At 36.9% G+C, this 27,914-nt stretch overlaps 1 protein-coding gene across 6 annotated transcripts in view; it reads right to left on the minus strand.

The window, feature by feature from the left end:
• Positions 1-27,914, minus strand: part of COL19A1 (collagen type XIX alpha 1 chain) — a 202,462-nt gene that overhangs the window by 122,548 nt on the left and 52,000 nt on the right. For 5 of the 6 annotated variants that reach the window (XM_084284378.1, XM_084284377.1, XM_084284382.1 and 2 more), the window contains 2 exons: positions 10,971-11,024; positions 6,580-6,624 (listed from right to left, as the gene is read on the minus strand). In XM_084284378.1, coding sequence (XP_084140504.1) covers positions 6,580-6,624; positions 10,971-11,024 — 99 coding nt within the window. The remainder of the gene's footprint in view (positions 1-6,579; positions 6,625-10,970; positions 11,025-27,914) is intronic. The other variant, XM_084284379.1, reaches the window with a different exon arrangement.

Below are 27,914 nucleotides of genomic sequence, written 5' to 3' on the forward strand. Positions count from 1 at the left end.
TTGAGCAAAGGCAAGGAGACACATTTTCAGCACAGTGGCATGGACTCAATCACCATCCAAACAAAACCTTGGAATTGGACTCAGTCTGTAATGCAAAGTGCACTTCCTTCCATTCCTCCAAAAAACATACACAATAACAGATCTGTTGTTTCAGTGGCCATGGTTATATCAAGATTTGCAGCTTACTGAACTTAGTATATTCTACACTTAATAGTATATATAAATACTGAAGTATTTCTAGCAGAATGTAGAGCTGACAAGTAGTTGTATTAACACACAGGAGGATCAACAATTGCTTCTCTTAATTGTCATTTTTTATTATTTTTAATTATAGATTTTCCAGATCCATTAGTTTTCTACTCCATGAGCAATAACTCCTATTTTTCAACCAGACTGCAGGCTTCCCTGATACTTGAGCTGTCTTATGTGGACTGTTTTCATCACTGAGATTTATGGTATCAACATCAAAATATTAGACAGCAAAAGTAAATAATGACTAACTTCAGCTAGCACCTTTGAAAGGGAATTGGCCTCCTTCTGCATTTACTTATGCTTATTTAAGAAAAGTTTTTTGAACACTAGAAGGAAAAAGACTACACATGGGGACATGCTGGAAGTTTATAGCCATGCATATTCTGAATGGATGAAAGGTAGAGGAGTATTTTATTAGGTGTGATAGGATGAAGAAGAAAACGTTAACCTCCAGGAAATCTTCCTGACACTAAGATCTATTAGGAATTTTCTTCTAAAGGAAATAGAGGAAGCCCTATTTCCTGGGATAATTCAAATTGTACTTCACAAAATAGTAAATATATACAAAGCACATCCTGCGTTTAGAAGAAAATGAAGCAGATGACAATTTTTTTCTACATTTAGGCTGGACAAGCCCCAGATAATCTCTCTCTTCTCACATGTATACACAGGCAAAAGCAGAACTAAAACATATAAAAAGTAAAGATAAAAGGATAAAACTTTGGAAATAATGTATGACTGTCATTATGGCTTCACTCCCAAAGTTTCCCTTACTCAAATACATCTAACTTTTTTATTTATATAATTTTACTGAGAAATATCAATCAAAGAGTTGCAGTAAAATAACCACCACAGATCAAGTGTTCACAAATGAGTATCACAGCACACGAACTGACACAAAACTCAACTCCAATGACACCCAGTTTTAAGATCCTCTATTTAGAGTATGAGACAGGAATTGAATATCCTTTATAAAGGAAAGCAACCAGTCATGAAAACTGCAATTGAAGAATCCAGCTCCAGTGCACAGCCACCCTCCTACTCTGTCACTCATCTTCTGAGTCTTCTGAGCAATCAGCTAGTACTGCAATTTAGTCAATATAAATTGCCTCTCTGATTTAAAACAGAAACATGGATTTTATACTAGTGCTTTGAAGAAGCTACATGAAACAAGGAATGTAGGATTCCTAGCTCTGTCTAACCAGTATTATCTCTTAGCAACAATCCTGTCATGCTTGCTTGGCTATAAATAACATGTACAATGTGTTGGCTTTTCAATTGCCACTTTATTTCCAAATAAAATACAGATCTGTTCCACACAGGGTGCCAAATTATCACAAAATTTATGTGGTGTTGAGGTTCCACATGTCCCTCAAAACTTAAATACCAGTGTTCTAGCTTGATTACGGAAAAAAAGAGTATCTGTGAAGCATATACTGCAGTAAATATATACTCTAGCCAAGGAGGTAGATAAGGAGATGAAAAATGGGAGATCTAGGCAAAGAGTACTAGGTAGCATTACCAAAGGAAGCAAGAATCTGGAGGTAAAAAGGGATAAATCATGATTTAACAAAAAAAAAAAAAAAAAAAAAAAAAAAAAGAGCATGGCAATTTTTGCTCTAATAAATTTTAAAGATTCTCCTTCTTTTAAAAAAATATTGTAATAACATTTTTTTTTTCAGAGACCTCTAAATTTCATTTATTTAGGTCAATTTACTTTGTAGCTATATTTATTAAAAAATAAACATACACATCCAAGCAACCATATACAGCGCTACCCAAGGAGGCAATCCATGGCAGCTTTTATGAGGAAGAGAGCATCAGCTGGCAGGTGATCAGGTATTTGAGCAAGGGCACTGGTCTTCCCCGAGATGTGATGCTCTAGAACAAGAATGTATGTATATACCCTTCTCAAAAAAAAAAAAAAAAAAAAAAAGAAAAAAAAAAAAAGTGGCTAAGCACATTCTAGTGAAGGAACCAGTTCTTATCTGAAGCTGAAAACCATGTACATACAAATCTCCACTAAGTCACTTGACAACTTTTGTTCCCTAGTTCATACTCTAAATACCATGCTGCTAAAACCAAAGAACATAGATTGAAAAAGAAACTGTCTAGCTGTTCTCTGTGTTTATCCAATTAGAAATTGGTGTGATAACTTGCATTATTTTGATGCTATCAACAGAAAATGGAAAAGTCATTTGAGATAATCTGATCTCCTGTATTTTAATGAATTAGGCCTTTTGATAGATCATTCCCTTTTCTGTAACCAGGATAAAAAGTACAGAGCACTGGAAGAGGAAATTACTTCCATAACAAACAACAGAACAATTAAAAAGCCTTTCCTAACAGCTACTTAGTGTCTTCCTTGCCCTGCTTTCAGCCTGTTACTTCGTGTGTTATCCCCTGCAGACACAGAAACTATACCATTCCCTTCCTCTATGAAGCCGTCTTACATGCTTGAAGGCTGGTTATATAGTCCTTTTCAGCTGACTCTGTACTAAGTAATCTTCATTCATGCAATCCTTCCTCAAAGACTATGTGTTACATAGATCAGTTGTTCCCAGTGATCTCCTTCCAACAACTTTTAAGTTAAAGCTTTACCAATAACAAATAGCACAGTACTAGTTCCTTAGTGTTGCAGACAGTATTGCTCTTTAAAACATCTTAGTTTCCTTCATTGGCAACTGCCTTACTTCATTCACCTGTGTTCATCTTCAGATACAAATAACCTTCAGATTTTAATTTGAAAGTAGATACTTCTTTTTGTTGTTATTGTTGTTCTCTTTCTTTCCTGTTTCTTTTTCTTTTTTTTTTTTTTTTTCTTTTTTTTTTTTTTTTTTTAACCCCAAATCATGTTTATTCTCCCCTACAGGTAGTTGCTTGCACTTGTTATTTTTTTTTTTGCATCCTATTTTTTAGGCTACCTCTGATTTACAAAAAAAAAACAAAACCCAGTACTGAACAGTATTCACAGAAGACAGATTCACTTAACATAGTCTTCCTTGCTGGCAGCAAAACAATTAAAACTGCTCTCAGTACATACTTTCTCAATCATACTATAGAACATAGATCAATGCTTTTGTTGCAAGCTGTAACACTATCATATAAGACAATGACATTACCTACCGAACACAAAGAAAACAGAATACAAAGAAGGATTAAAACAAATTTACACTGAGAGTATATTTCCTGTAGAGAGAAAACTTGCAGCCTGCACATACACTTGCAGTTCTGTAGCTTCCCTTACTACTGTTGGCTGTTATAAGAGAGAGCAAAGTTCAATGTAACAGGAGGAAAAAAAAGGAAAAAAGAAAAAAGGAGGAAGGCAGATCAAGACTTCTGATTCCTCAAGGAGACATACGTGTAGCAAAGAAACCCTTAAACCTAAAGAGAGAGATTTAACCCTAAAGAATTAAGAGAGATTTAAGCCTTTAAATGTAAGGAATATCCCTTAATAGCTTAAATTAAAGATGCCTCCTGTATCTTTCATTTACGTATGATCAATTACTTTCACCTCAGTTGCCTACGTCTCCCTGATGTACCTTCTTTGTTGCAACTCACTAGAAGTGGGCGTCAGCTGCCTACAAAGGCATCTTGTGCTATTTTTAATTTCTGAATCTATGGTGGCAGCTGCCCCTCCTGGAAGTGGTGCTCTGCCATCAGCTCTGTGCTGTCTCTGCCAGCTGTGTGTGGCACTTGGAGACTGCGGAGAGTCTGAAATGGCAAATACCTAATGTTTAGGCAGCTGTAACCCTCTCTAGGTGTTATGCAAAACAGATTACTCAAACACTTGTCCTGTTCCTTGAGATGCAAGACCTAGCAGAGCAGTTTGTATTAGTAAAAATTAAATTTTAAGTTCCAGACTTCTTAATCATGTTTACTACACACAAATTAGAACGACAATTGTATTTTGGACAGTATGTTATAATGGAAAGATACAGACACCTTTTTAATACCAGAGTTTAGTAACTGGAAACAGCATTGTTATTCTTCTAAATTATTTAATTTATGGTCAAACTGAGACCAGGCTGAGATCTTCTTCATGTTATTTTAAAATACACTCTTACCTCACAAATCATGATATGTAGCTCAAAAAAAAATATTTTTGAGCAATGACTGGTAAATAAGGGTTCTTCTACTCATATTTCCTTTTATTTGAAGGACAGTTGAATATCTTGTTAACAGTTAAACATTTAAACAGAATCTTTTGATTAACTTCTGAACTTAAAAAACAAATAGGAAAAAAAGTCTAAAATGTGCTGACTCAACTTCCACATAAGAAAAATGTTACTGCCAGTCATTTGGTCATTTTATCTCTGCCTTAATATAAGGGAAATCAAGCAAAGAGAGTGGCAGCAACAGCTGGAGCCACGTGCCTGTGTCCAAACACAATTTATTCATATAACTCAAGGAAAGCACGGCACAGCTGCAGAGCAATTATGAAAAAAAAATCAACAAGCCCTTCAGAACTGATGAATAATGATGCTATGAAGGAAATAAGATCTGTCTGTGAAGCTAGAAACACTCAGGCTTAACAAGTGCTTTTTTTAGAGACTGAATCTTCACGTGATAAATTTTAGTTGCTGTAGATGCTGGCTTTTACTTCTGATATTTTTTCCTTCCTGGTTACTGGAATACTTCCTCCTAAGAAAACCCTCTGCAACTTTAAATCTGCTTAAATTAATCTATGACATATTTTCTTTAAAATATGAACATTGGAAAGCTGTGTGACACTTCTGAAGAGGTATGGTGAGTGCATGAATATAGTCCTGTCCAAAGCAGCCTCTGCACAAATATACTGCTCTTTCTTAGAATCAAAAGCTGCCACCCGCTCACCATTTTCGCTAGTCTGAATATTGCCAGAATCTCAGCATCTCTCATTCTTCATCTTGAAGGACATATAAACATACAAACGTATGTGCTAGGTTAAAGGTTGGATCATTGGGTAAGGACCAGATGATTTTAGAGGTCTTTTCTAACCTAAATGATTCTATGATATGATTCTACATAAAAATATGAACATACAAACACATGACACATTCATCAGAAATGATTTTCTGCATCTTTTTCAGACAGCAAGCTGAAGCACAGAGAAACTATCTATGATCCAAGAAAAGATATATCCTTAAATCAGTTTGCCTAATCCAAATCTGCCAAAACACTACTAAAAAAGCAGTAACCAGGTAGTAACTTGTTTAAGGAGCTAAAGCTCAACTATAAACTATTATTATTGTTAGTTTAATTCCTATTAGGCAAGCTAAGAACAGCCCCTTCTTTCCACTCGTCCCTCAACACAGACTTGCCTTTGATGACCTGTTACTTGTCTGCAGTCCCACAGGAAGATTAGTGCACATCACCTAGAGCAACCCAGGCCAGCATTCTGTCTGCTGAGACAGCCTTCCAAAGGGCCAGTTTCATTCCCATTTTAATGCTCATGTCTTTTTCAACTATTTCTGGCCAATGCAGAACATCTGCAATTAGGAAAAACTGTTTCAGGTTCCATTTCTGATACCCACACTTGCAAAACAAGGAAAGGTTTCTCCTTGAATTTGCACTTGGAAGCTTTATGCCAGCCAGGAGACTAGCCTTAGGACAACATCCCAGTCCATCTGGCAAGGGGATAGAACTGCCAGTCTAAGGAAGAGGTAAATGCACCTCCATTCTGCAAGGACAAGCAATCAAGTTACTTCTATTTGAGTCAGATATGTGCAGGAGACAAAACTCTTGCTAACTACTGTGTAGGTACACAGGAATACATCAACAAATATTAACATTTTAAAACTAGTTTTTATTTGTTATCCCGTAGAAAATGTAAAATTTTGCAATTGCAGTGAATTTACTTTCTTAGGAGAAAAGAATGCAAAATATTTAGTAATTATAATCAACACATTACAGTAAGTTTTTATAAAATGTTTGTAATTTATAAAAGCAATAACTTGAGTACTATAAATACCTACACTATTTCATCATGCATTCCATTCTGTATAAATAAACATCTATTAGTTACCATAGAAATACGGTAGCAGTAGACACTACTGGAGTCAAGTGGTTCTGGTTCTGTTAGACTTCATTATTTAATTGTTTCTTGAAAGAAAGAGAGAAAGGGAGAAAGGGAGAAAGAGAGGTTTCTAAAAGAAGTGATTACGCTAATTAATATGCATAAACTATTCCTTGTTATTAAGCCTTTCAGGAATCACTGACACAGCAAAAAGTAAGAGTTTTATCTGTGAAAGGGTTAAGGGAGGCCTTTGGAACCAGGCACCAGTTGTTTTTCCATATATCAAAACATTAACTAAAAAAATAAATAACATGAACAGAATAATTTACCTTTTCTCCGTCTTCACCTTTACTACCTGCAAAGCCACGTTCACCCTGGAACACAAAACAATCAAATAAATATCTCAAGCAAATATTCTTCAAATAACTGCAGTCCTTAAAATACTTTTATTACATTGTATTACATTTTTATTATGGGGTTTTATTATTAATTAATTATTTAATAATTAATTATTTAATAATTAATCGATTAATTAATTAATTATTATTAATTTATTATTTATTATTACATTTTTATTATGGGATTAAAACACAAAAATACATTTGGATAACGACAGTCTCGCATTGGAAATATGCAAAACCTCTACAAAAGCTGCCACAGTTTTCCAATCATTGCTCATATTTTTGTTCAGCCTAAGGGATCTTCCTGGCTTTAAAAATTATAAACTGTTGATACTAAACATGCTCACTATAGCCTGGTATTCTGCAGAATGAGTTTAATATATTTATTCCTATGAATTCCTTCAAGTTAATTTTTCAATATGACTAGTCATCTGTAAAGGCCTCAAAACCACATTCAATTGAGAAAAAGATACAGATGTAATTTAGAGAAGGAAAACCCATTCCTTTCACTTTGAAAACTTCGTCCCAATAATCAAGTATTTAAAAAAAAAAAAGAATTTGAAATACTAATTCAAGCTCATCTTATTATGGCAAATTGAATCCTTTATTTAATGATCTTCCAATAAAAAGACCTGTTGTAATGCTCTTCTTGCTCCACTTCGATAATTTTTAGCTCATAAAAAGATCTTATTGTAGCATTCTTAATTTGTTAATGTCTCTGTCAAATGGTCTTCAACCTGGCTACATTACAAGAATTATAGTTAAATATTTTAGTCATATCTTTATTAACATATTCTTGTCTGTTTTGTGAGATATACAACAGAAATATAGCCAAAATTACATACTTGTAATACAAAAACTCCTTAATTAAACACCAAACCAAACCACATTCTCTTTCTCCCTTAAATCGTCTGGAAAGAGCTGGTTTCCATGTCTTTGCCAGCCTAAAGAATTCAGTCTCACTGCCTCAGTGCAATGCACATGACTGCTACAGGTTTGAAGATGAGAAGACTGGAAGAATTCTGAAGTAAAGCATATGGCATTGTTTCTAAATTGCTTTCAAAAAATTAGAATGAGCAATAACTAAACATTCTTTCACCCTTTGGAGATTTTCATTTCCATATATAGTCCAAGGTTTAAATGAGGTCAACTAAAACTGCAGGCTACAACTTGCAAATTTTCTAGCAGCATTTTGCCAAATTGTTCAATTGATACAATATTGTGTAATACACATCTGGGAATTAAATTCAAAGCATAAGAGATGTGCAGACTTATAGATTATCAAATAGCTTTAGATTTTTCAGCACTGCCTGCAGTGTCTCTTCCCTATTTGCTTTTTTGGCTGGGGTGACTCATGCAGTCAACAGCTTAGGGGTCAGTTTTAAAAGCATACCCAAGACCAAGCATGCAAAATATGCGATCCAGTAAAGTAACCTTCCATATATTCTTACAAAAAAAAAAAAAAAGAGTGGTTAATTACTGAAATAATTTCTGAATGTATGCAAATTCTATCCTGCTTCCCATTCGTCTCCAATTTTGGATATGCAACAGAACTATTTACTTTTGACAAATTTCTAGAAGTAAAGCACTTTCTTTATTTATCTTTCCCATTTGTAAGACTGCAAATCCTGTCTTTATTCAATTCCCAATCCATTACATAAAAATTATTCATAGATAGAGTCAAAATTTGCCTGGTTCGAGCTTGTGTCCATTGCCTCTTGTCCTTTCACAGTCCACCTTGGGAAATCTGACTCTTGCTTTTCTGCACCCTCCTATTACTTGCAGATAGCAGTAAAGTCTGTTCCCTTCCAAATCACCTCAAATTATGGTTGAACAAGCACAGTTTCCTCAGCCTCTCCTTGTACATCATGGGCTATAAGCTCCTGGCCATCTTGGTGGGCCTGCACTGGTGTCTCCTCCATCCTAGATGCAACATAATGTTTGCCTTTGCTGAACTTCATTAGCTTATTTCTGCAGCATGTTGAGGTTCCTCTGTATATATCCTTCTCCTACCTTGACAGTGCACTGGCTACTCCCCCACATCTGGAAGGGTGGAGTAGTAACATCACTACAAATCATCCAGGTTATTAATAAAGGCACTAAACAATACTTGCCCCAGTATCAATCCATGAGGGATGACAGTTGTTAGAGCCATCAGTTATTGTACTGTACCACAGTTATTCCACCTCTGACCCCAACAATACAGCCAATCTTCCACCCCACTTATAGAGTCCGTATCTCACAGATCTGACTACATTGATATGATTGGAAACTACCAAAAGCCTGTCTGAAGTCAAGGTAAACAATATCCACTGCTTCTTATCCACACTGCCTGTCATCTTATCAGAGCAGGGAATCGGATTGTCAGGCATGATTTGTCCTTGGTGAATCAATTCTGGCTGTTCCTAGTCACCTTCTAGTCCTTCATGTATTTAAAAATGCCTTTCAGGATTTCCTGCATAATTTTTCCAGGGACAGAAGTGAGGTTGACTGGCCTGCACTTCCCTGGATCTTTCTTGACGACAGATGCAATGTCTGCCTGTTTGTAGTCATCAGAAACTTCCCCATGTCATCATGATCTCTTGACATTAACAGTGGGTAGCATTGCAGTCACCTCAGCAGCCACTGGATGCAAGTTGTTTGGTATCTTTTACATGTCCATTGAGCTTAAGTGCTCCTTAACACTCTCTTCCTTTCCAGTGGGCAAGGAACATTCCTAACACACTCTGCTAGGATGTTCAAGTACCTGGAAGGCCTGAGGGCAAACTTTATTATTGAAAGCCAAGGTAAACAAGGCACTGAGTACTCTCAGCCTTTTCCATGTCCCTCACTCCATGAAGCAGTGGGTCAGCATTTTCTTCAGTCTTCCTCTTGCTGCCAAAATACTTCACAGAAGCCCTTCCTGCTGCCCTTCAGAATTCCTCATTAATTTCAATTCCAGATGACCTTTTGGTTTTCTAACTCCGTCACCACACGCTTTGGCAATGTTTCTATTTCCCTACTGGGTAGCTCATGCCTGCTTCCACTGTTTACTTTCTTTCTGTTTTTGAGCTCAGTCAGGAGCAACCACTTCATCCATGCTGACATTCTGCCATATTTGCTCAGTTTCCAGTATATCACAAGGGACAGATCCCTATGCTTTGAGGAAGCTGCTCTTGAAGACTGACCAGTCTTCTGGGCTCCTGAGACCTGCAGGACCGTCTCAATTGCTCCCTTTGTCAGATTTGACAGACTTAGTGCCCTGAAACTCTCCTCACAGGCCATGTTTTCTAGACTCTTGAACATACACTAGCTACCTGCTGGACCCTCTTCAGTTTCTCCACATCTCTCAAAATAATGACGAAGCATGACATAACTTTCCAGATGCCGGATTGCCAGTACCAAGCATACAGAAAAACACCATCCCCTGATGTTCTCCTAAGGTGGTTCGATATGTGCTTTACCTTACATCCACTAGCAAAACACTATTAGCTTATATTCAGCCGCATGTCCACACTCAGGTCATTTTCACAAACATTTCTGCTCAATCAGTCAGTTCTTTGCCTGTACCAATTTATGGGGTTATTAACCATTTCCTTCCTTTTTCACAAATACTGTTTAGGTGTCCAGAGTTTTTCCCACACTTAAGAAAATTCAATTAGAGAAAATACGAAATTTAGTCAACAAAAAGTGTAGTGAAAAAAAAGTTTATGTCATTTCCACTTGACAACGTTAAAAATATCAGCCTACACTAGCCACAGCTAAATTACTTCAAAAATTTCTAATGTTACAAAATTCTCACGTTACACAGCTCCAACCAGACAACTTTAACTAATATTACCAGTAAACTCTAAATTGCATATGCATCTTTTTGCAAGTTCTGGCCTTCCTACAGTATTCCACCTCCAGAGAGGAGCAAAAGATTAAAATGGAAGAGTACAAAACGCACTGCTTCCCTCATCTCATTGTGCTGAGATCATAACACCCACGTTTCACTTTCTTGGATCTGTGTATCTCATGGCTACAAAGATCCTGCGCAGTTCTGAGACCTAGACAACTGCTCTTAATGCACAGTAACACTGGTGAGTCTGTCTGCGCCACTACGCCTTGTGCCCCTTCTCTTGTGAGAGAGCAGCTGACACTGAAGTTGTATAACATGATGCCTCTGTCATACCCAAAGTCCAAGTCCAAAACTGGATATATAATTCAAATACAATTTATGTAGATACTGAAGGGCTGGCAAAAAGGATGTTGAGAGTAAAACCACACACACACACACACACACACACACACACACAAAAAAAAAAAAGACTACTTTTTTTTTTATTTATTTAATTTACCTTGAAACCAGTAAGACCAGGCATGCCAGGAACACCCACTAAGCCAGGTTCCCCCTGAAACAAAATATACATAACCATCATTTTTTCAGACCTAACTCAAGACTGAGCTAAATTAAGATGGAAAAAAATAGAGATATATTTCCTTCTCGTTCTTTTTGAACAGAGTTGTTGAATTGATTTCTAGGGTCATTTATGTCTGTTGATTTGTATTTGGTTAAAATACATTTCATATCCAAGATATCAGACAATTAACAATTACAGGTTATCTAACTGTGCAGCAGATGTAGCTGCAGACTGCTTCAAATGACTGAGCCACAAGAAGATCAGAGAGTATGGATCACGTGAAAATATTTCCTTACTTTTATTTCAGGTTATGATTCAGAAATATATATATATATATATTATATATATATAATATATAATTTTTATATATATATAAATATATATTTTTTCTAATATATATATGTATTAGAAAAACACCTGCATACTATCCAAGTACCTAAAGACCTAGCAAGGGTGCCACAATTTCCATGCTCTCCCTCATATTTAATAGGTGCTTGAGCCCAGAGGGATCTACAATTTAAATGTATTTCTGCTGCTACATGTGAGCTGAGTGGTGTGGTGCTATCTTATATGTGACACATCTGGGACAAACATTTCTGCCTCTTCCATCTTACAAAATGTTCCATCCAGGGATGCACAGAACTTACTTTTCCCATATTTTCAGCACTGAAATCACCACAACCACAGCTGTCCTCATTGAAAAACACAGGCAGAGGTGATATAGTTGATATAGTCATTCATGTTTCATAGAATTACCTACAATTACGGTATATATGAAGCAGGATGCTGGCTTCTAGGCTCTACTCAGTCAAAGGGAAATTTCAGACCTCTTCCCTGTCTTAAGAGGAGTGCCCAAGCTACTGCACCAGATGAAATGCTATGCCTTGATCTGGTGCAACCAGGCAGGCAAAAATCTGTCCTAAGTGAATCTTCCTAAGTGAATGCTCTGACCAAAAGGTTATGTTGTTAAATTACTGCCTCCTCTACCTGAGATCTTATAAAAGCACAGTAAGTCATCTGTACATCTGTTACTAACATCCCTCTTCCCCCTCAGAAATGTTTCTTTCGTGCACTACTCATGAAAATTAAGAATCTAATTTGGGTTTCTAAATACCATTTGAGACTGGATGCTTAGGACTTATGCGTGACACTGAACATGGATACAAACATCTTTTTTATAAGAAATGTTTTTAAAATGTAATTGTCCACTCTGAATAACATGATCATGCAATCTTTGGTTTCTGAATTAAGACTAGTTGAGCAGAAGTTAAAAAAAAAAAAAAAAAAAAAAAAGAGAGAGAGAGAGAGAGAGAAACAGTAGATCTCAGTTAACAGCTACAGAAAATTCAATCTTGCATTTAATATGGGCTTTTGAAGCAAGAGAAAAACAAACATGTAAAACGATGTAAAAAAAAACTAGTAATATCTCACATAGAATTAAACTATAAGATATTGCAACCATTTCCCTTTCCAACCCTTCTCAGCAAAGCTGGTTAGACAATTACAGACCTAGTGAGAACCAAGCTATACCACTGAAAGCTAAGAACCAGCCTCCATTTACAGATTTATAAATTATGCCACTGTGAAGTACATTAATTTTGGTTGCAATAAATCTGAAGTTGCTGAGCTAAGTTCTGTTTGATAAATTCATCCATACTCTAATAACTTCAAGTGGGAACTTAGACGACTTATTAAAAAAATCTAAAATCAAATGCTTTCTCCATTCCATTCATTGCCCTACTAACTTGCACACCATCCAATTCAGTTTTCTAGCCAAGCAAGAATTCAGCAACAAAAAAAGTTTTGAAAGTTCACTTGTTTGACTCCAAGCCAATTGGAAGATAAATGCCTCACAGACACAAACAAGAACAAACAGAGACAAAGAAAAAACTCCAATCTCTGTACAACACAGAGAGAAAATAAAAGAACAATTATTCATCTAAATGATACAAGTAATTAAACAAATAAATACAAAGCACTCGTGATATATAACAATTAAAATATTGCTTAAAATAGCCTGTTAAAATGGCGTTTTTCTCACTCTACTCAAGGCAGAGTTTCCAACATCTTCCTTGCAGCTCCCCTCCGTAAAAATAGATGCTAGCATGCTGGGGAAAAATTCTAATTAATCATCACAAGTAATCCTTTGTCTTTCATTTTCTCCAAATTTACAACACAGATTCAGAAATATTCTCTGTAGTCTAATAGTTACCAGATAATATGTTATCTTCACTGCTATTCTAGATCATTATAAACTAGAAAAAAACAGCACACATTCACTGTCTTTTTTGTTGTTGTTGTTGTTTGTTTTTATGAAGACAAGGCATAGATGTTTTGTCTTGCACTGGTTAATCAGTGTTCTGCAAATGATTATTCATTCAACACTATAATGCAAAAATAATCTTCCACATCAATATTTATTCTTATTAAATCTAGAATGATGAATGTTGTGGCTGCTTTACTATTCTGGAAACGTGCAGTGTATGTATAATCAGGTTCTCAATGTATCTATCATGTATTGATTCTGCAGTTTTTACTTGCACTGCAACATACTATTAAATTAGAGATTTGCTTTCCAGCTAAAGGTTTTCAAGCTACAATAAGCTGAATGGTGTCTATGTGCTTAGCAACTACCTTAGAATGCATATTATTTTTCTAAGAATTTTTATACCTTGACTTCCATATTTTGCTATTTTTCCCTATAAGAAAGAGACTTTCAAATTAAAAAAAAAAAAAAAAAAAAAAAAAAAAAAAAAAAAGACATGATATTTAAGTATCTGAACTATATTAAGTGCACTGGTTATTTGTACTACCAAATAGTATGATAGTATGGCACCAAACATGAATTAGGTGTCACATTAACTAATCATAAGACAAAAAGAGCTGAGAGAAAGTTGTATCAATGATTTAGAATGTGTATTGCTATTTAAATCCTTTCAGGCATTAGCACAGTTTATAACGTCAAATGTACTGGAACTTTGTGAGATTCTCCTCATGCTTGGGAAAGACAATTACTGTAAAATATTTTAAATACTTGTTTTACAGATATGATTTCTATGAATAGAAAAAAAAAAAAAAAAAAAGGCAGTCAGATGCTTCTCCATCCTCAACAGGCAGTTTTTCTTTTATTTTAAAAATTACTGGGGCACTGCCAGGAGCTTGATTTACAGAATAGACCTGCTACTTCAGGGTTACTAGCAAGGAAACGCATCTTAACAGAAGTAAAATCAGCACGGTCAAATGCTACTTACTGTTTTGATAATTTATGGATATGTGCCTTCCATTACCCTGAGTATGCCAGACCCTTGGAATAATCTAATAGCCCGGTGTTTTAAAATGAGGACAACTATTTTTAGCATTGCAGAAATGGAGCGGAATGTTCAACAATGTGCTATCACAGGACTCTATCAACATCCTCCCCCTCGTAACACGTACAGAGTGAGTCAAGAGCCACCAACAGGGTCAGAGCTTTCCCTTTAATAAATAACAATCCCACACCAATTATACTCCATTAGATGACATGTCCCTTAGCCTACTAGAGTATTTCCTTGTTTCTCTAAGCAGGCTCATTTTAATGGCTAGAACTACCCAATAAAATATTAATTATTTAAAAACATACTCATAAAAATATGCTAAGACTTGCCCTGTGAATCTCCAGGACTTGTCATGTCAGGAAGCTTGTGCTAAATATTATGACACCCTGGTTTCACTGTGTCTAGTGATCCTTTTGTTCCCACTTGGTTACTGCTGAACTACCAGTGCTCAGCACTTGCTGGGCTGCAAAGGCCCAAATCAGGGCTCTCCTTTATCAAATGTGATCCATGTAAGCAAGCATAAGAACCTCCCTTAAAATAACCTAGTGAAGAAAGAGCTGGTGACAGGTCAATGATAAGTGTCCTTTGCTCTCTTCTGCTTCTACAGCAGCCTCAGCATAGTACTGGTACTCCATAGTTCCGGCACAGGAGTGAGGGCTGGTCAGGGAACTTGCATGTCCTGATGTCTTAGTGATCAGGGCTCCTGCAGCTTTTCTGTGTAGCTGCTCATGAAAAGGGCAAATGAGAACAGCCCAATAAGAATGACATAACCTGAGTCCAGGAGGCACCAATTTTCCTCATTTCTAGCCCTTCCTGACAACCATCTCTGGGACAAGGCTGACTGATTCAGCCATTCATGTCACCTAGAAGTTAATATAGTGAAAACTTGACATTTGAAAATTTAGGCTTCAGTGCTTTGTAAGCAAACTCATTAATAAGCAGGTAGAAGCAGCTTACAACTCCAGAGAACACAATCACAGGGCTCCTTACTCCAGACTACATACTCTCTACTTGACTTTGTTCCTATTTTATTTTTCTATTAGCATGCGCTAAAAGTGCACAACTACCACAGTTTCTATATTCATATACATAGAACACACATATTTTACAAACACATGGCATAAATCAGAAGTTTGTTTCTGTATTTTACTCCACAAATTATTTTCATACAACATGAGAAGCTAGAGAAGTTGTTATGAAAAAAAAAGGAGATGAAAGGGTCACTCCAATTCCTTTCATGCATCACAGCACAACTATAGGCCTGTACGTTGCCTTTCCTTTTCTTTAGAAAATTGATAAGAAACTGCCTGAAACCTTTATGGTAAATGTCAAGTAGAAGTTTTTATACCATTAACAAAAGTATCAGCAGAAGCAGAGACTCCACTGTCAGTAGATGTTCCTTATGCTTTTGACAAGTATGAGTGGTGTTCATTGCTATCACACGTCCTTAGAGAAGTGCCTACTGCCTTCTTTCTGTTGAAATTCCTTATCAAGAACTGGTTCCTCAGTCCAGAAGACACACTTCCAGTCAGCATTCATAATTGACACTGATTTCAAGAAGAACAGAACTGGACTGCAAGGAACTTAACAACAAAACAGAGAAGAAAAATAAAAGCAGACCGTATTATCAGCACATAACCACGACCTCACGTAGCTTATGTTTGGTTCCCAACTGTGCCTCTGTTTTATGTAACCTCCAACAGGTGATTTATACCTTATTCTCCTTCACTCCCTCCTACAGTATTTTAAGAGGAAATTCATTAGTGTCTGCAGAGCCCTCAGAGGCTGTAATGAGCATTACGAGCCAGAGTAAAGCTCCACATGGTGCCAAAGAGCAGTGGAATGGGGCAGCTGCTCCTTATTCTGCCTCACTGTGTTCTAGAACCTGAAGTGCTTTTACCATTTTTTGTTTCTCTGCTTTTCAGACTGCATCAAATGACCCAACTAACACCTTTTTTAATGGCTCATCACCCAGTTACATACCTTAGGTAAGAAAGGTAAGAAGCACAACATAATTTACTACTGATAGAAATAGGTAATGTTTAATATATTTTTCCCATTGTCATTTAAAAACGTAGTGACAACATGAATTGAACATGACCTTCAAAACAATCCTGCCCAGTTGACCTGTGACACCATACAGAGAGCATAAAGAAAATCCATGTGAAGAGCATGAAAACATTTCCTGTAGAGTACTGAGAATAAGAAAATAGGCTTCTGTCTGCAAAAGGTTCCGAGAGATTCATAGCTTCTTATGGACAAACAGTTCAGAATATTAAGTCTAGCCAGTTGGATACTTCTATCATCCAAGACAACACAATAGAAAAAAAAAAATGAAGTGATCTTATACTCATGGACAGCTGATAGATTTTTATAACTACATTTTTTCCTTTACAGTAGATTTGTTGAGAGAAAAATTGCCTGAATTTATATACCATCTATTGATTTACTGTTAACCCAGCCATAACACAGCCTTAAAACAAATCTAAACCCTATTACATTTTCAACGGAACTGCAAATTCATCTAATTGACCTTGCTAAAATAATATTTGAAATGCAATAATGTTAATTATCAGCTAAAAGGCATTCTCTGAAACTAATGAATTGCTGCAGTATTTTTAAAATAATTATTATGATTATTATGTTTACCGTAATAATTGGTGCACTGAGGTAAACTACACTGGTCAACCTCTTATAGGTGGGAGGCTATTCTTTAATGCAGGAAATAAAAAAAAAAAAAGAAAGAAAAAACTTATAATATTAATTTCCATAACCTGGAAGTTCTGCAGTATATATTCCATATATTTCCATATATATTAATCTATTTCTGTGTATTCAGGATGGAGATTCTCAGCTGGTACAAATGGCAGTTTACACTAACAAAGATCTGTCCCACAGAACATCAACCAGTCTAATGTCTAACAGTACAGCTATAAAATGCAAAAAAGCAGCACCAAAATTACAGATTTAAGGTGAATCCAAAATAAATAGATAGCATATAGACTGGAATTTCTAATCTAGGAACTAACTCAGCTCAGTATTTGTTCTGAAGTACCACATGTTGGTTTGCTTGTATAGCTGCAACCCCCCTGTCAACTATTAATGAGTAAAATAGTTCCAGATACAGTTTCCCTGTCTCCATTTACACTCAGAAGTGTAATAATTTCTTAAGAAATCTCTTTTCACTTTTGACTTTTGATATATTTTGGAGATGGACTAGTATTAGGATTTAAGAGGCTACAAAGTCAATATACTTAGAATTCCAGCAGACAGTTCTCTCACCTGTGAATCCAGGTATCAATCAATCTGATTTCAGCACAGGAACCACAGGGGCTGCTTCCTAAAGTCCATGTATACCTTACTGCTATCAGTTCCATGCAGCTTTGAAGGAAATAGCAGCATCTCAGCCTAGCAAAGTTGTAACTTTTCCTTTCAGCCCATTTTCTTGACCTCTTGGATGCTTATTAGCCTATCCCTACATCTGGGATGCCAGACAGAAAGAGCTAGTCCACTATCCAAGGGACACAGACTCCACATGAGGAGTTTTTAATCATCCTTTCACTAAAAAACATTGTTTATTTAGAGAATCAACATTACTCTGACAGCCATTTCTCTGGCCGCATTCCTTTCTCATTCTTCTTAAGTTCAGCAGACATACTGCCAGAAAACTGTATTCTATAGTGTGGTATTTCTTCTGGCTATTTCACAACATTGGTATTATAACCTCATCATTGCAAAGATCCATTTATTTTTGTTAACAGTTCCTGAAGTCTCATCTCCTTCAACCTCATGTATTTGAAAACCAGAAAACAAAAATGCTCAGACTAAATTATGAAGAAAAATAGAGGGGGAAAAAAAAAAGACAAACTGCTCATAGTCACTGTTATGTTACAGATGCTATTGCCTAAGATTCTGAGAGTTCACATTAATCAAAGATTATTTATAAGAGCATCCTGATACTCTACTATTTCCAATGCTGGTTTGGCCAGAAGAGTTGCTTGCTATGGCAGTGACTAACAAATGTCACAAAGATCGTTGTTTCTTCCACTTACCGTTATTTGAACAAAAACCTTAAACTGAATTAAACAGGCTACAATTGAGACAATCTCTCTTCAGTTATACAGAGTCCTGTGTGTAGCTTACAATAAAAGCAGTAAGGATTAGCATTGTACACTTTTTATTCTCATCCATTAAGTACTTTCTGACCTTCACTCTTCCCTCATAGCCCTGGTTGTATCTCATCTATACTGTACACCCTTCTGGGCATGGAATTTCTTTTACTCCAGTCTTATGCAAAACTCTGTACAAGAAAGTCCCAGGACTTCCTCATGTTAAGGGAAGAGGCAAACACAGTATGTAACTGCCATACCCAGAAGTCTTGCATTCTCCTTCCATCCCTGCTCTATGTGGAAATGTTCATTGTGACAAATCGACAGGTAAATAAACATTTCTTTAAACCTTATTGGCAGGAGCTATAAAGAAAAGGTACATCTTCTACATGTAACGGTAGCAGGTGCCAACTATTAAATAAAATTAGCATGGATTAATTTCTCCCACTTAGTGTCTGAGGCAAATGCTTTCTTTTTACAGACTGAAGCAGTATTACCATCATTTTTAAGGAGAAATAGAAGAACTGCCATTCACAACAAAAGGCAGAATAGTGAAAGGGGAGTAAACTCTGAACAAAAAGCATCAGCTGACTAGCTTCTCAGTATCTGTGAAAAAAATCCGTCCTGTGTGAGGTACTTTTAAATACAAATCAAACACCTGTCAACCAGCTGGGCTGCGTGTGTCACTGCTGAGCCATCTGCAGAAACACGCCCTGCTCCAGTTGCTTTACTTAGCCCGGCCTGGGAACAAGAATCCATTAGACAGAAAGTCAACAGTGGAATTAGCAGCACTTTTTCTTTTAGTGCCCTTCCACTTACTTGTTTGACTTCTTATGTTTCTATTTTTGGGAGCATCATGCCAGAGCAACAGTGCTGACTGGTGATTAGACAAGACTTGGCCCAGCCTCAGCACGTCACATTGATCTGATCGATTCAGGCTTGAAGCATGCGGTATGAATCTTAGGTGTTGAGAAATACCGGCTAGCCATGGCAATTTAAGGAGTACACCCTGTTCTTCTGTACCTGTGAATAATTTTACTGTATGGATAGAAAAGTTTGCATATCCAACAGCTTGTTATCTATGAATGAAAATAGACAGCAACTTACACGAAATTTGGAATATAAAACTGACATTATAACTTTTACATTTTGAGGGGAGAAAGTATGTTTGTTGACATTAAAAATCCAAGTGAGCTGGATTTAAAATAATTATATGACTAATATACCTCACCCACCAAAGAAAGGACAAAGAGCTAATAGTTAACACTCTCAAGTCCAAACAGTACACTAAGCTCCATACAATTTGTACTACGTATAAATTTTCTATTACATCAGGCTAACATTTATTTTTTTTTAATTTCAGGAGCTACTTTTTCAGGAACTATAGTTGTTGTTAATCAGGCAGAATATAATGTTATATATAAATTAAGTTAGTAACAGTAACATACGTCATAATTTTTAAGTTATTCTACTACAAATCAATAATCCATTGGGTTTGAAGTGTTATATTTAGTAAAGTTCACTAATTTCTCAAAAGAAAATAAACACAAGTAAGCAGAATGTGTCAGAAAAGTAGTACAGCACTGAAGTACAGCAGAAAGTTCCTTCCGTCCTGATTAGTCTATCTCCGGCAACACACTGCTGCCAACTTTTATGATTTCGAGTCTTGCAATAGCTGGTATTTTTCTTAAAGCCCTACCTTCTTACTAGATGGGAACAACTGAGAATAATAGTTTTAAGATTTCCAGTCTCTACCTGAACGAAGAAAAAAAATAATCATGAAAATGTAACACCATGTGCTACAGGAACCTCACAAAAACAGCCTAAAAAATATAATTGAAAAAAAGAATTGAAAACTCCTCAAACCTCCCCCCTCCCATTCAAAGTCTGCAAGGCCCTGACTCAGCCTTCTCAAATGCAGTTAAGCACACCAGAGCCATGCAGACTATGAGCTGGAGTATTCATGAATCTCTGATTAAGGAACAAAGAGCTGCATTTAATGACTGCATTATTTAACGACTGCATTATTTTTTACTTCCACGTTATGTAACAAACTAACAAAAGCCTCTTCTACATGGCAGCATGCCACTGTCCCTTTTGCTCCCAGCAGCCCAGACCCCTATAAAATGGATGGTGACCTTTGGTTTCTTTGGCCACACCTCATGTAACAATAGCAGTCACTGCATTCAGAGCCCATGTGACTGGTCACATTTTTCTGGTTATTAAAATTTCCTTTCAAACACCAGAGCCCTCCCCTTCTGCCCCCACTCTTATCTCACCGCAGTGACACTGGCCTATCGCTTTGATGCTGAGCAATTCAAGCATTAGCGTCTGGCTTCCCAAACACAGTTTGTACTTTTGTCCTACTGAGGCTGGTCTGATTCTGACAGAAACTAGGAGAGGGCAGAAGATAATGCCACGGGTTAGCTAATGGACCAAAGCAGGCTTTTTTTCCTCAAAAAAAAACAATTCTTTAATGCAGGATGAAGTCTCTGCTCACCAGCAGCACATGCCCGAAAGCCGTCACTAGCACCATTCTCTCCAGAAAGGAAACGGTACCAAGCGGCGCCGCCGCACACAGTGGAATCTGGTGCCCTGCAGCTGGCTAGCAAGAACCCGACTGTACTGCTGCCGTGTAACTTTAGGAGCTGAAAAACCAGGGAGCTCAACAGTTCCTGCAGTTGGGAACTGCAAAAATCACCTAATAAGGCAAAAATAAGTCAGCACAGCAGACAGCTCTCTGGAATCAAATTTATGATCAAAGGCTATTCAAAACACATCCTTGTAATGTTAAAGAGAGAGCAGAGCAAGAAATATACATGCTGAAGCAATGAAACAAGTTTTGGAAAACATAATGGTATAAAATGTTTGCCCAGCAGGATTTTTAGAGAGTGTATTCATGAATCAGAAAGCTATAGAGAACTACTCTTTTCACATACATTCGTGTCTTAAATCAGACATGCATTAATTATACTCAAAGATATCACTAAAAACACAAAAAGAACACAGGAAACACATACCAGATTTGTTATTGCAATAAATGAGATCCAACCACCTGATGGCCAGCAGTTCTCAAACTCAAGGCTTTAATATAATGATAGTAAAGTTTCTAACTGTAAAACCACTTTCTCTCTCTAATATTTACTTGTTAACTCATCAAACCTCATATTAAAAAAATCACACCTTGTTTCCTATTTAAATGTTTCAGCCTCATGTTAATAGAGCTCATAATTTTCCTTCTACTTTGAAAATGTTTCTGTTGTCAAATATTTCTTTCTATACTAGTGATTATACTCTTCAGAATTTGTTGCAGACTCCAAAGTAAAGCAACAGAGAGATTTTTCAGAAGCTGTACAACTTGTACAAATTATCACCATACCTCATCTAAAAATGTTGAAATGTAACCGATTAGCAATGATAGGAGCTCAGAAATTGGATTGTACTGAGTAATATACAAAATGAGGAAAATGGCTTTAAGCAGCACCTATCCAGTGCTCTGTATGCATTTTTGGAAGCTTTCTCAGGGATGCTGATGAGCTACATCCCTAACCCCTGTCAAGAATCTGTACAGCACATGAGAAGTGGAAGACGCTGTGTGCAGAGATCTTTCAAGACAGCTGCAAGGAAAAGACTGTGTCACTGGAAGCTCAACACCAATGTCTCTTCAGATTTGCATGCCTGTGTGAATGTGAGATGCTCTAGGAGCACGTGCTGGACTGGCATAACAGGCCACATGCCCATGACTCTTCTATAAAGTCAAATAGACTTTGAAAAGTTCTAGACAGGGTTTCCATGGTCTAGTTGAAGCAATATTGAAGCAGTTCAATGAGCACAAGGATCTTCATGATGACACAATTTAATTTGGATGTACATGTAACAAGCTTCCCGTGCTTAAGAGGCATTATAATAATATAATGAATAATAAGCTTTTTTGTTTAGCCCTGAAGTGACCAGGCAATTGGACTTGATGATCTCTGCAGGTCCCTTCCAACCAGCTATTCTATTTTGTTCTAAAAAGCTATCTCTGAAGATCTGACCCTGGAGTAACTCAGTATGGAGATGGGTATTAAAACTACCTCCGAAAGTAATTTGAAGTTGCACACTGTACTTGCATGTCTTTTTATTGTCCTTTTTTTTTTTAATTATTTCTTTTTTTTTTTTCTTCCCTTAAATCTCTCAAATAATGCGTGTATTTGGAAAACCACACACTGGGCATTTCTAAGCCATGCATTTTATTGAGTTTCTGAATTCTGCAAGAGTTTTTTTGTTTGTTTGTTTTAATTGTAATTAAAATAATAATCTTGTAATTAAAAAAATATATCTTGTAATTAAAAAAAAAAAAAAGTATCGTAATGTTTCATAGCAGTTTTCAAATTCACTTTCTCAGGCACTGTTAAGGGAAAACAGAGCTCTTCCCACCAGGCAATGCAAAGCAGGTGGTTCAGGAAGTGTTAACATGCTTTTCTGACACTACAAATGGTATCCATATCACATTTTGGGAACCCTTTTACTAATCATTTCCTGACTTGTACAAAAGAAAACGCTACTGCAAAAGGATAATCAAATTTAATGAGAACAAAATGGTCAGTGCTTGGTTTCAGAGTCAGCTAAGACTCTGCAAGAGTGCAAAGAAAGCACACTGTTAATGGACTTGAGAAAACTGAAATTACAGATTTCAGATTACAAATTTAACTCATTAAATGAGAAAATCACCAACCACCACCAAACAACATTATATGTTCAGGTCCTGTTGTCTTCCAGATCATAAAATATGTGAGTTTGTGTATAATTTGTTGGCCATCACCACAAATAGATGCAAGTGAACAAAAAAGGGAACAATTCTTTTGTATATAACTACTGTACAGTCACACGTGTACCAAATCTCATCTTCATCACTCTTGGAAGTACAAATAGCACTTGTACAGTTGGTAGAGCTCTTGAAACGTACACTTAGTTTTTTTCTCTGGTCTGACTTTGAATATAAATCTAAGTTGTGTGATGATAAACATTGTTTTTATTCATATAAGCATTTCTTTCTCCTTTCAGTCTGTCTAAACTGTTTATTTTAGTAGTATACTGTGGGAGTAACCACACAGTGCAGTAGCAAAAGCACAGCATATTGAATATTTTGCTGCTTCTACAGGCTTAGTGTAAAATAAAAAAATAAAAAAAAAAAGTTATTTTGGTGAGCTTACTCAAAATATTTAATATTTTAGGATGTCTCTTCATAATCTAGATTGGAAAAAATAATGCAAAAAATACAATAGTAAAGCTAAATGATTTGAAAGTCGGGTATTAAAAGTGAATGGAGTTGCAAGTATTTCACAAATGTAGTTCAATGAATATAGGTGCATGATCACAATCACGATGAAATCTACACTATGGACTAAAATTGAGCAATTATTATAGAAGCTTGGTTACAGGGGAACAGACGAAAATGTATTTTGGTTTGGTAAGTCATCTGAATCCTCTGAATTACATTTCTGGCTACTTCAGTTGTATTTTACAGAATGTAGTAGAGAAAGAAGAAAAAGTATTTCCATAATAGAAAAAACAAACAAACAAACAAAACAAAACAAAAAAAACAGACAAATATCGAATGGTCAAGAATAGAGCCAATCATTCACCTTCAGCAGCTTAAATCCTTTGACACATGCTGCCATCAGCACATCCTCACAAGCCTAAGAGTGTTTGGGCTAGTAGGACCCATAACATATGCACTTCCCTATATGCCATGGTGGCAACCTCTCCCTCAGAACTAGGAAAGCCCTCATACACAGAGACTGATCTGTTCCTAAACAAATATGCCAAGAGAGCTAGCAGGTTCATCTTGACTGCTTCAGGCTGCTTACTATGCTTAAGTTCTAGGAAGTAGTCCACCATGTTAGAAAACATCACATTAGAGACCTGCAGGAAGGATAAGTTCTCAATGCATTTACCAGAGAAGTACATTTTTTAAAGATTTTCCTGCTGCTAACTGTACTGGGTCTGGATGGAATGGAGCTAACTTTTGCCACAGCAGCCCATACAATGCTGTGCTTTGCACTTACACATAGAAAAGCACTGGTATCACACCAATGTTCTGGCTACTGCTGAGCAGTGCTAGCACAGCATCAAGGCTAGCTCTCCAACTCCCTCTGGTCCAAACGCTGGGGTTAGGCAAAAGGTGAGGAGGGGGCATCACTACAACAGCTGACCCAAACTGACCAAAGGGATTAAAGAGATATTCCATACTGTATGGCATCATGCTCAGAAATACAAGCATGAAGCAGGGACAGCTTTCAATAGGAAAGCATCTCTCTTCTCAAAAAACTGCTATGGGTATTAAGGCCCTGCTTCCCAAGACATGGCTGAACAATGCTTGCTGATTGAGCCCTTGAGCAGGGCTAAACAATTTTTTTTTTCTTCCTTTTGCTTCCACATGCCCCCCCCCCTCCCCTTTTTTGTTTGTTTTTCCTTTGAATCAACTGATTCTTACCTCAAACCATGAGTTTTTTTCCCCATCATAATTTCTCTGTTCTGTAGAGGAGGGAGATCAAGAGAGTGGCGTGGTGGGACTTAGATGCCCATCAGTGTGAAACCACCACATTAACCAAAACACAGCACAAAACAAAACGCAATCAAACAAACAGGAGTACATTACCTAGTGTCCAGGACATAAATAAAGTTTTAATTTGGAGCTTCACTGTCATGGTACTGTAGACCCAGGAGCAAAGACAAAGAAATGACTTACTCAGCTGCTTGGATAAGTGAAACAAGAAGCACAGAAAACAGAAAAAACACAGCTATACAGAGGCAAATCAAACCCAGTTTGTTCAGATTTACAAGAACCTCAGGAAAGGAAAGTGACAGAACAAACTCCCTGTAAAGGAGAATGAGAAGGTCTGGTGGCAACCTCAGAAATGGTCTAAGAATGCGTTCTTAAGGCTGGAAACTTCCAGCCATGGCTCAAAGTGTACAACCCCTTAAGTTGTCAGACTATCTAGAAGTATACTACAAAAGAAGAATGAAGATAGGATACCCTTACTACAAAGTCTGATGGTTTGCTGGACTGGAAGAGCAGAGAGATTAGCCCTGTTCTCTTCCAACACAAAAAGTATAGCAGTAAAGTTGATCATCCTTATCTCTATCCATCCCTCAGTACATGCTATGAAAAGGCCCTGCACAAATGCAATCTGTAAGCAGTAAGAGATCATCATGGCAGTAAAGAAACTGGGTTTCACCAACAGGAGAGTTCTCTCACCATTTCAGTATGACAGGAACGCTAGGAAAACAGTGTTGTGTTTTTGTTTGTTTGTTTGTTTGTTTTTAATAGGATACTTCCCAGGAAATGTAACAACCTTGCTCAGATTTCATCAGTGGTGTAATGCAACACACACAAACATTACCTAAAGACTGCTTCGAACAGCAGAGCAAGCAGTTCTTGCTGTAATGAGATTACTCCAACTGCTAGACCAGGTTTGCTTACCTTGTAAAACCTGACATGAAGCAGATAGGCAATTGTCATCCTACACGTTAGAGCACTCCAATCTCCTCAAACCTCTGCTTCAGGGACAGATTTAATTTCAGCATGTTTATTCTCAGGCCATACAGCCAGCACTCTGGCTGCAATCCAGTTGTACTAAATAGCTTAAGAAGTGTATCCAAAGAAAATTTCACTTGCTAATCGGCATCGAATAAAGTACGCTAACACACTGCTTCTTTGACAAGTGTTTGCTCTGTCCTCATAGCCCTTGCCGAAGACCTTCAAACCTGCCAAGGCATAAGGACTCACACACAGTGATTCTGATTTACCACAACATTTCAGTTCTTCTTGTATCATAACTGGATAGATACGTTGACAAATTTTCCACAGAAGGCTGAATCACAAACCAGTCCTGATTGCAGGAAGGGGATTATGGCAATGTTTTCCATATCTTCCGGTAGCCTACAATTGAAGTCAGTTTCCTTCCAAGGGAGGACTATTGCTGCCTTATTTTTTACAATTATAAATTAATACCACAAACGATTCTCCTCTGATACTTTCAAGAATTCCTTCTGTTGCCCTAGGTAAGACTTACTATTTTAAAAATACCTCTGAGGAAGGTTCCCTGAAAAAGGTCGGGGAAGAAGAAACTAGGTAGTTAGACACAAATATTTGTGATGGTGTCTGTGATCTACCACCTTCTGGCTTTGAGGGCCTGCGGTAGGGCTCCACAGGGACTGCATTTGATTCTTCACTCTCTAGGCTGGTCACCAGTACTGTCAGACTGACTGCTTTTGCCCTGAAGGCAGATGACATGACAGGCCTGTTGTAGTGTGGGGTGTTGTCAGTCAGTGGAAACCTTGCTTTTCATGTTGGCAGCTTACAAGAATTACAGTAGAAAAAACAGAACTGCCTGAACAGACATCCGTTTTCTTTTGGAAACAGGTGTGTTAAAGTTATTCTTATGTCACTCTGGAGTCATCAAGACTTAAACTTTGTTCTCTGGATTAGCACACAGCAGGTCCAACCTCTCAAATGGCAGAACCTCCCACCAGTCTACACCATTTAGATCTGCAAGTATTAGCCAGTACAACTGTTGCAAAACCACTGCAGCATTCAGTGAATGAGAAATTGTTCTGGCTGTATCAAGGGCCACCTGCAAACTATTGTCGCCTATAACCTGTCCTACGAATGACTGAAGGCCAAACATCACATTTGAAGAGAGACTGAAGATGTAATGAGGTACACAATCTATTTTCACTTCTTAGATCCCTGAAAGTCAAGGCCATATACAAAGGAAGACTTACAGACTTGCCTAGAAAATCTGCAACCTTTTAATTGTCTACGTAGATTTTGAAAATGAAGTATATCGTATTTTCTGGGGACGTAAAATTCTCTCAAGTAATAAAGTTGATCAGATAGGATTATTCTAGCTTTAGACTTTCACTACAATGTTGGGTAGATTTGAGGTAAGCAGTTCTACAGAAACAGCCCTTCTAATAGTCCAGTTTCTCTCATTCTAAGGTAAAGTTTCAAAAATAGGTCACATGAATTAAGCAACACTGCATTATCCTAATGATTCTATGATTTTATGATTAAGATCTGCCACATATTTATTCTCTGAACTTTTCCTCACAGAAAGAAATATGAACAATGAAGTACTGTAATGGATAGTTTCTGGGTGCACCAGCCCTTTTGCTCTCTTAAGTATCAACCTGCATTTACATACAAAATAGCTGTATCTTTTTTTTTTTTTTTTTTTTTTTTTCCTGATTAGTTAGTGACAGGGTCATATCTGCACAAACTGCAGAAAAATATGAATTAGACATCCCAGTCAAACAAAACCACATCTCTGTTAACAGAAAATGTGTATTGAGGGGTGTAAGAAAAGGATAAGCAGTGCTAATTCCTGAGAATGTTCCCTCAGCATTCCACGATCTGCGCCTCCCCTTCCGGAAATATAGGAGATGCCTTTGTACTTAGCAGTTCTCAG

This window comes from Netta rufina (genome assembly GCF_964035555.1).
Source record: "Netta rufina genome assembly, chromosome: 3".
NCBI classification, from domain to species: domain Eukaryota; kingdom Metazoa; phylum Chordata; class Aves; order Anseriformes; family Anatidae; genus Netta; species Netta rufina.